Source organism: Epargyreus clarus, unplaced genomic scaffold, assembly GCF_041222505.1.
Source record: "Epargyreus clarus isolate Ecla_fem2 unplaced genomic scaffold, WU_Ecla_fem_2.2 ptg000016l, whole genome shotgun sequence".
Classification (NCBI taxonomy): Eukaryota; Metazoa; Arthropoda; class Insecta; order Lepidoptera; family Hesperiidae; genus Epargyreus; species Epargyreus clarus.
In genome coordinates this window covers 460,920-470,818 of record NW_027332224.1, presented here as the reverse complement: position 1 = coordinate 470,818, position 9,899 = coordinate 460,920, and the positions used below count along the sequence as shown (strand labels likewise).

The 9,899-nt window shown below is 36.0% G+C and overlaps 2 protein-coding genes across 2 annotated transcripts; both read left to right on the top strand.

Moving 5' to 3' along the window:
- The first annotated feature begins 117 nt into the window (after positions 1-117).
- Positions 118-2,611, top strand: LOC140748708 (uncharacterized). The gene is made up of 6 exons (XM_073081559.1): positions 118-270; positions 633-759; positions 1,106-1,173; positions 1,277-1,376; positions 1,709-1,845; positions 2,207-2,611. Exons 1-6 carry the CDS (start codon positions 201-203, stop codon positions 2,452-2,454), a joined length of 750 nt encoding a protein of 249 aa, XP_072937660.1. The 5' UTR covers positions 118-200; the 3' UTR covers positions 2,455-2,611.
- Positions 2,612-2,826: 215 nt separating this feature from the next.
- Atf-2 (Activating transcription factor-2) lies at positions 2,827-9,443 on the top strand. Its single transcript, XM_073081612.1, has 7 exons — positions 2,827-3,130; positions 4,091-4,235; positions 4,678-4,795; positions 5,741-5,881; positions 6,419-7,411; positions 8,716-8,861; positions 9,195-9,443. The coding sequence occupies exons 2-7, from the start codon at positions 4,097-4,099 to the stop codon at positions 9,227-9,229; spliced, it is 1,572 nt and encodes a 523-aa protein (XP_072937713.1). The 5' UTR covers positions 2,827-3,130; positions 4,091-4,096; the 3' UTR covers positions 9,230-9,443.
- Positions 9,444-9,899: the final 456 nt, after the last annotated feature.

Here is a 9,899-nt window from a genome sequence, read left to right as displayed (position 1 = left end):
TTTTTTCACGGAAGAACGGATTATTCCCAAAACATTACACTTATATTCCAAACAAAAATTGACATTTGTTTACTAAATATTCGGTTTGAAAATGTATTTCTAGCGGACAAATGGATGTTCAACTTCAGTGTGATTTGAAGTTCCAAGAAGTGTGTAGTTATTTGATAATATCTTTACAGGTCGACATTACTATTCTTAAAATGCAAGTTGCTATATTCATTGTTTTATTATACATGACGACACCTGCAATTTCTGCTGAAGATGTGAGTTGTAAGTATCTCAATTTACTATATAAATGTAATTTTAAATAGTAAATTATATTTCGATTTCATTCAAATACTCTAAGTATGTGTAATTGGTTTCTGTCTGAGTGATAGGGATTTTGAGCCCGATAGATGTCGCTTTTGGTAGTTATTTTTGGCTGCCGATGCTCATTACTTAGACCGCAAAATGATAATAAAGGATTACGTTGTAACTAATTTAATTATGTTCACTTTTGAGCTTAAATTATATGAAAAAATATGTTTTAGCGTTCTGAATATTAAAAAATATAAAATTGGCATAAAATTCACACTTACCACTTATATCTAATGAACCATATATTCGTTTACATAATATCATCTTCCTTATAGATCAAGCTTGTGTTGACAAATACTCGAGGAAGGGCTACCAACCGTGGCAAGAGTGGTCTGACCACTACACCTGCCACCGCTACCGATGTGAAATACGCGATGGAAAGTACTTTATTGCTGCAGTTGGGTAAGAACGATACGAAAAAACTAAAACTAAGTAACAACAGAGTAAGAAAGATAAATGGTTCGATCTGTGTAATCCTTTAAAAGAAGTTGGGATTCTTCCTCAATAACCTATTCCTAGAATGCTACAATAGGGGCTTTCAAAAGAGGTGCATAGTTAGATCTTGAAAACTGATATAAATAGTAATGTTTTGTGTGTTGCAAATATTTTGACTTGGGCCTTGACTATTTACCATCAAGTGTCCTTTCTGCCTTATTGCTTGATTTAATCGCAAATAAAAGACTTAAAAATACAAAAATAAATCAACAAAATTTAATATTTTATATTTTAAAATTAATGTATATTTTAGTTGCCGAAAACCAAAAATACCTGAAAATGCTTTAGAATGTCACGAATATATTGAAGATGAAAATGTTGGTAAGTGTTTTGCTAAGTTATCGAGGATAACTCTAGTGGATTTATAAATACAGTGTTATAAGTCACATTTGAACAGTTGTTTAATTCTGACTTTATATTACAGAGTTTCCGACTTGCTGTGCTAGACTAAGATGTGTCGTGGAAATTAATGGTGAAAGGATTGTACAAACTCGTGGTCAGCCAGGAGAACTCTTCCCGGATAAGTAAGACAACTCACATACACACACAAAAAACTCACACTACAGTTCGTGGAGTTTTACAACACTTGAAAATTAAGTCAGGCATATCTGTAACCCTCTCTCTATTGAGCACGGGTCTACAACTTAGGGATGCCTAAATTTTATTTCTCCTAGCTGGTTAAATTTGGATTCGTGAGCTACTTGAAACATTATTTCCAAAGGCCTGCTTTTATCCGATCTAATAATAAAGTAATACGATATTTGGAACCAACTTTAGTTGCTTAAGATATTTACGAGATTCCTTGATTGTATGCTACTTCTGTAACTTAAAAATCTTTGTAAATAATTACTTTTAGGCCTTGGAAAGGACAGCAGAACGAACCTAACCCAGCGGTCGTGGGCATGACTGGAATTCAACAAAATACAATCGGAAACGAACCCCAGGCTCAGGCCGCGCCTGGCATCTTCAACAACCGTGGCGCAGGCAAGCAAAGTAAGATGTCATTGGCTATTTTACCACTGCACGCTGAGTTCAGTGGTAGCAATAGCTTATGATATCTTGGTAAACGAAATCATCACAAAGTATCATTAACTAAAATCGACATTTTTCCTTTTTTGCCATTGTCCACCTTTTAGTTCACGATTATTTGACAACTTTCACTCTTTATTTGCAACTTGGAGCTATGTAGATTCTAAATATTATTTTTATTAATATAATATTTTGTTTACAAGCTAAAAAAGGAAGTTTATTCTAGTGCTTGATTTTTGTAACGAGATATTTTCCTTTGCCAAGTGTAACTTTTGCAAATTAAACTCCCATCTTTTATTAATCTAGCCAACGATATTCCCGACAGCGGATGGAAGCGATATTAGCGGGCGTCGCTACGTGGACCCTTACCCCAACCAGCAGCTGCAGGATTCTCCACGCAAGAAGAGGTCCACAATCTACCCACTTTTTGACAGAGCCTCATTGCATGACAACACTGGATACCAACCACATTCGGTCAAGATACATGGGTATACACCCGAAAGATATACCTCCTACTTCAGTAATGGCGTAAAGGGAGCGTCTAGCTCGAAAATACCTTTCAACTTATCTTAAGATCTTGAAATTTATTATATTTATTTCAATTTTTCACTATGGCTTTATGAGTGGTTAGTTAGTAATTAAATGTATCAATGCAATTTTAGTTTTAAGAAAGTTTATTGTTTTCTTGATTTTTATGTTTATTGTTAATTAAAGTACTCCTAAAACTGTTTATTGTTGTTTTATGTATTTATTCTTTACTTATAAATAAATCATTCAAATGTTTCCTGTATTTTATCAGAATGAAACATGAAAAGTAATATAATGTTGGTCATTTTTTAATTCTAATTAAATTGAACGCTTCTCATGACTAAAAATATTTTTATCTGTTAATATCCATTGTTGACTTTGACAATTATAATTGTTTTGAATCAATAAAATGTCATTGTCAATTGATCGAGTATTGAAAATAAAAGCTACGTGACTAATTTCGCGTATATTTTGATGTCTTATATTTATTTTTTAATTTAAACGAGAAGGTCCTTCATTACTGCTGGATACTTAAAAAAAAATATAACTTAAGCTATTTTTATTTGTTTCATAAGAACATTTCCGTCTCAAAAATAATGATTTTAAAAATGAAAGTGTGTAATAATTATTGTTATCTCTTACTGTATTGAATCTATCGATAATCAGCTACATCAATAGCAATTAGCGAAGACATTCAACTGGGGAAAAATATATAACCAAGGTAAGCCTAAGCATTTTCGTTGAGGAAAATTTTGGTAGAAAAATAATAAATAGTCTTTTTCCTTATTCACGTTATGGGTGGGTTGGGCAGTAGGTATGGTTTAGAATTGGTAGACCTTACACACATTTTTTTTTTAGAAACTGGCATGTTGGTTTCATCGCGTTGTTTTTTTTCTGTTTAAGCAAATACTAAAATGAATTTCTCATTCACACATAACTTAGAATCTGAAGTGCATGTCCGGGATTCAAACCAGAGACCCCTCAGATTGAGAGTTGAATTTCAAACCATTAGACTAGTATTTTGATTAGCAGTGATAACCTATCTTTACTCTATCACTTGTTAGTGACACCCAAAATTAATAACCAATCTATCTAATTTTACTTACCAACAATTGAAATTTGATAATGTCTAATATGAAAAAAATGTTAATGTTAATATTTAGTAGGCATTACATTGGTAGATAAAAGATTATCAATAATGTGCGCTTCTCTTTCCTTAACTCCTATGCAATTTCCAGAATCATATTATATTACAAAATCCATAAATATCATCATCAGCCCATCACTGTCCCACTGCGGGGCACGGGTCTCCTCTCAGAATGAGAAGGATTAGGCCATAGTCCACTGCGCTGACCAAGTGCTTATTGGTAGACTTCACATACCTTTAAGTTTTTTTTTATAAATCTCTGAGGTGTGCAGGTTTCCTCACAATGTTTTCCTTCACCATTTAAGCAAGTGATAATTAATTTTCAAATACACATATAATTTTGAAAAATCAGAGTTGTGTGCCTGGGATTTGAACCTCAGACTGCTTGATCGAGAGCCAGTGTTTCTCAACCACTAAGTTATCACCGCTCAAATCCATAAATATGCAATTTTTAAACTTATTTTCACGATATTTGCACCTAGAAACTGCAGTAAAATCATCCATAAATTTGATTACATCACGAAAATCTTGCAGACCACAATGGAACCAGAAAAGCCGTTCGCATGCAGTCTGCCTGATTGCGGCATGACATTCACCAATGAAGACCATCTGCACGTCCACACCAAGAAACATGACATGGTGTTGCAGCTCGGGATTGAGCAGAAGGCTGCTTTCGTTGGTAAGTATGCCCACTGCTGGGCACGGATTTGCTCATGATTGAGGGTTGTAGCATGTCCCATTCTATGAAGCAACTATAGGGTAGTATGCATTTTGGATTTCAAACCACCAATATAATGTAGGAGTACCAGATGAGCATGTATTCCACCTGATGGTAAGTGCTACCCATAAACATCTGTAATCAACCCCAGATAGGATTAGATACACCTACCTGAAGTCGGCAATAGATGCGCCGCTGCCCCTGAGGATTAAGCTGGAACGCCTCGGAATAGAATGTCTCCCTTACCACACCCTTCAAACCAGAACCAGATCTGTTATAAGGTAGAAATAAGTGTGGCGGTGGTGCCGCCGGAGTTGTACCTCAAAAAGCTCTACCACCTTTGTAGTGTTGTGTAAGAATTTTAAAAAAATTTGCATTAATTTTTGGAATTTCTACTCCACAGCTGACCAGACCCCAACACCAACAAGATTCATCAGGAACTGTGAGGAGGTGGGCCTCTTCCAAGACCTGCAAAATGTCAACCCATTCGATGAGGGCTTCAAGAGAGCGATGGAGATAAAGTGAGTTATAGTCCGCGCCAAACTGCTAGTCCGCTCTGAAGTTGTTGCGAGCAGGAGTAGCTATACAATTTGCTATGGCGACGCGACTCATTTCTATATTCAGAGCGGACTAGGAATTTTACACGGACTATACCTTTTTCTATTATAGTAGTTTAAGACCTATGTGGCGGAGCAGTCACCATACAGATCTGACGCGCAAATGGTTCTAGGTTCGATCCTCGGCCATACAGATATCTAAAGGGTGAATTTAGATTTCTATATCTGTCTGTTCTGGATCTGTGTGTTAGTGTATTTGTCTATGTGTGTGTACATGGCACCCACGATGGAGAATCCTAGTGTGGGCTGTGAGAGTCGAAAGCGTCTTTTTTATCTGTGATCAACTCCATACAAAATAGGAGTTCTTACGCCTATAATCAAGCTATCCAATTTTTGTCTATTAATGATCAAAATTTGACAATTTCTGCCTATTAGACTAAGATAGACTAAACACTCCATAGATTTACTACCAATCATTGGCATTGGTTATGATGATTTCCATCTTTCAAAACTATCTGTATTTGTCAATAGACTGTGTATTTGTCTATTTTTTTTAACATTCAGACCCAAAAACAGAAATCGAAATTAATCATTTAGATCTGTCTGGCCGGGGATCGAACCCGAGACCCTCTGCACGTCAGACCGGTATGTTGACCCCTACGCCACACGGATCATCACAAAAAAGATCTATTGTACAAAATCCCTTAATTTTGTGTACAAAATGTATTTAATTTTGTGTATAAAAAGTATTTAATTTTGTGTACAAAATGTATTTAATTTTGCGTACAAAATCCCTTAATTTTGTGTACAAATTGTATCTAATATTGTGTACAAAATGTATCTAATTTTGTGTATGAAATGTATTTAATTTTGTGTACAAAATGTATTTCATTTTGTGTATATTTGCAGACACGGACATTCAGAGACTCCAGCATCCTCTGTGGCCGATGACGGGCTCCACACTCCGCACATGATGTTCCCCATCATAGACCCGGGGGACTGTGCTTCGTACAGCACAACTAATAACCATAGGAACATCACTATTAGCAGGTAGGCTAAATTAGTAGGTTTTATTTTTATTTCTTCTCTTCATAACAAAACACCTTGTGAAGTGGTGGTAGTTTACTGACATTCAAAAAATGCTCTGTAAAGAACCTATTTTGAATAAAACATTTTGATTTAATTGATTTATAGGAGTAGCAGACGAGCATGCAGTTCACCTGATGGTAAGTGGCTACTGCCGTCCGTGGACGTGTAATCAACCCCAGACAGGAGTAGATATTCCTACCTGAGGTCGGCCACAGATGTGCCACTACCACGGAGGACTAAGCTGGAATGGCTCGGAAAAGTGTGTCACCTTTATTAAACCCTTCAAACCAGACCACAGCAGCGCTTCATACTGCTGTTAAGTTCAACCACAAAGTCTAGTCTAGAGTCTACCTCCTAAAATGTCTCCTATGAAACCATATTACAACTTTCAAGCGAGTACATACTAATATTACACATCTGATATAAGCCAGAAATAGGTGTGCCTGTAGTACCTTTAGATGAAAAAATTCTCTACCATGAAATATTCTTCCATTACAGATCATCTAGCGACGAATCGGGCGCAGTAAAAGAATATGAAACAACTACAATATCAAAATTGACCAACGAAGTCACAACTATAAGTAGAGTTGTCGGTAAAGACGTTCTAGATAGAGTTACAACAACAGATGACGTATCTATAGTGAGGCATGAGGAGACAGCTAGAAATAGAGATGGAGTCAACGAAACATCTGTTTCTTACACAAATAATGTTATAAAATTCCATAGTAATGTAGAAATAAGGAAAGATGGTAACCTTCTGAACTTAGAAAAGACACCAGTATTAAGAACTTATACAGATTCGGTGATAAAAGATAATAAAGATGATAGAAGATTGATGCCGGAAAAGGTACCACCGATAATGAGCCAGAAATCCCTAGATTTTGTTGTAGACAGCCTTACGTCTGAGTGCAACGCAGATTTGGACAAAGATACAAATAAATGTCTGAAAAGAAACTATAATTTAGTTAATAAAGATAAACCTAAAGCGAATTTGAACGAAAAAAATGATAATATTACAGAAGATTATGAAGTTATTATAAAACTACCGAACGGCAGGCAAGTTAGGATGAAAGGCGTTGAAGATGACATCGAGAGGACGATACAGAAAGATACAAAGGAAAAACTAAAGAAATCTATCAAAAACAAAGCCAATAAGTATCAACGAATAGCGAATACTGCACAAATTGTTCCGTCGATATTACCTGTCGCAGGAACTTTAATACCAGTGACGATTGTTAACCCTATCTTACAGCAAGCAGTCCCTAAGATACCTATAGTACCCTTCAGCCCGGCGAAAAGCATCCCAAACTATAAAACAGTTAAACGAAAAGTAGATGAAAAACTTAATCAAAGTGATAATGTTGATAGTACGGTTAACAATGTGTGTGATGATAGGAGTGATTGTATTGTGATTGATGATGATGATGATAAAAGCAAGCCCAGTCCTAAGTCTGTGTTGGAGAGTCGCAGCGCTGCTTCTAGAAGATACAGGTTAGTTTTTAAATAAACGCAACAGATAATGAACCTTTTTAACATAGATTAGTAAAGATTACTCACTCCTAACAAGAAAATGTACCCAGTTTTGAGAATTGAAATAGTTGCGTAAAAAAGTTTTGCCACGTCTCCGTGCTAAAATGTCCCTAGAATATTTGAAATAATTATTTATTTATTATGTAAATTACGCAGTATTAGTTATTTATTCGTAAATTTTCTCTAAAAATGTTTTTATTTGTCAAGAATTCAAAAAAAGAACTTACTAATAAGCCGTTTGTGGCTTCATTCAATTTCAAGGCGGCGAAGTACCTTTACTAATCTATGCTTTTTAACCTTAATTTTATGTCAATGTACGGACATTTAATCTCACGTCTTAGGGGTCATTTATTATTATTATGTCCCTGTAGTTTCGGGACCAGAATAGGGCTACAGTATCCCCTGCCTGTCGTAAGAGGCGACTAATTGGGGGCTTCCTGGGTTGCCGGCGGCAAGAGTGAGAGCTCGCCGTCGTAAACACCAGATGTGAGGGAGGAGCTTAAAGTGCTCCCCCCAGGGCAGAGCCCGACCGGGGCATCGCGCTCGGAGGACTCCGGCTGTGTTCCATTGGAGATCCCGGAGTTCTCCACCAAGCGCTGAGGACCGCCACGGGGGGGGGGGGGGGGTTTAGTGCGGTAAAAATCCCACATAACCCTGCGTCGCTCCCACGGCGCCGGGTACCTTTTGAAGGTTTCCCCCTCGAAAAAAAAAAGGGGCCATTTATTAATTACGGAAGCGTTTCCGGGGAGGTAATTACGTAAGCGTTTACGTAAGCAGTTCCCTCACGTAATTGTAACGGGAGGGCCGTTGGAAAAATCTTAATTTTTGGTTCAAATATATTCTTACGTAATATTTTCCAATTCGATATTTTATATTAGAACATGTATATTTTAAGAACATTTTATTATTTTGAAAAAGGGAATGGAATCTTGGGTATAGGGTTAAAAATCTTACGTACTCTTACATGAAGGGGTGGGAAAGGGAGGATCAAAAATTGCCAAAATCATCCTTACGTAATTAATGAGTGGCTCCGTATGTATATATTGTCAGGGGTTCAGAGAAGGACATAGATCTTTTATCACGAAAATAAAACCTCTAGAGATCGATAAAAACCTCTGATCACGAAATTGTGGGGAAAGGAATTGCTAATTACATTGCTAATGTGTTTTGAGAACTAATTAGAAATACCTCATTAAAATCTCTATCTGTTATTAATAGGATGTCATATCGAAGATTTGTTTTGAAGTATTTTTAAATTATTTCAGGGAGAGATTAAAAGAATCCATGAGAAAACAGACAGAAGAGAACCGTCAACTTCATGAACTGAACCAAAAGTTGATTGCTGAAAAAGCTCTCCTTAAATTAATAATAACAGAGCATTTGAAGAAGTGTCCTGTTAGTGATGAGCTGAGTAAGTGAATGATATAGAAAAATAAGTATTTTGCAATCATTTTAAAAAGTATTTTATAGGAGTAGCAGATAAGCATGCAGTCCTGATGGTAAGCTGCTGCCGAATGGACATTTGTAATCAACGCCAGATTAGATTAGATTTGTCTGAGGTTGGGTATAGATGCACCGCTACCCCTGAGGATTAAGCTGGAACGCCTTGGAAAAGTATGTCTCCCTTACCACACCCTTCAAACCGGAACACAGCAGCGCTTAACACTGCTGTTATTAGGTAGAAATAGATGTGACGGTGGTATAATCTCATTACATAAAATGAAAATTTTTTTTTGCTTTTCAGGAAATATACACGAAAAATTGCAGAGGATACAATGACAAATAATGATAGTTTGCCTCTAATATTCCGGAACAGTATGGCTATGCCCACATCTTTGTGGACAGACGCCCAGCAGTGGGATACACCTCCTACACAAGCAATATTCACAAACCCACCTTCTTGCCATAAATCACGAATTAGTTGAATTGAAATCACAATTATTTTAATATTTAACTGGATAATTCATAATTTAAATAAATTATATATTTTTTATATCTGTTTTTCATTTTATCATAGATTAGTAAAGATTACTCACTCCTAACAAAAAAATTTAACCAGTTTTGACAATTGAAATTGTCACTGTTATCTATTTTCGTGTTTGAAAAATATTAAAAAAATAAAAAAATGTGGTTTTAAGAGCATTTACGAATGAAACGATATGTTTCCGCACTTTTTCTTTGATTTCGTGTTTTTGCACCACTTAACTGCACATGTTGGCATTGTTCCGCGTAAATTACACCATGACAGTCTGAGACGTAATGGGAAAACAGTCAGCCATTTTACGTAAGTGTCAGCCATTTGTGGCTTCCTTCAATTACACGCGGTGAGATATCTATACTTATCTATGCATTTGATACACGATCTTTGGGATTTAAAAATAAACCCTTAAATATGTTAATTTTGGCGCCTTTTCGTTACAATTCAAGAAAGTAATAATTAATTTCTTAA

Coding starts and splice junctions, on each gene's coding strand:
- LOC140748708 (XM_073081559.1), top strand. CDS start 201: ATGCAAGTTGCTATATTCATTGTTTTATTATACATGACGACACCTGCA. Junction 271..632: donor TTCTGCTGAAGATGTGAGTT/GTAAGTATCTCA, acceptor TCTTCCTTATAG/ATCAAGCTTGTGTTGACAAA. Junction 1,846..2,206: donor CCGTGGCGCAGGCAAGCAAA/GTAAGATGTCAT, acceptor TATTCCCGACAG/CGGATGGAAGCGATATTAGC.
- Atf-2 (XM_073081612.1), top strand. CDS start 4,097: ATGGAACCAGAAAAGCCGTTCGCATGCAGTCTGCCTGATTGCGGCATG. Junction 4,236..4,677: donor GCAGAAGGCTGCTTTCGTTG/GTAAGTATGCCC, acceptor TCTACTCCACAG/CTGACCAGACCCCAACACCA. Junction 4,796..5,740: donor AAGAGAGCGATGGAGATAAA/GTGAGTTATAGT, acceptor GTATATTTGCAG/ACACGGACATTCAGAGACTC.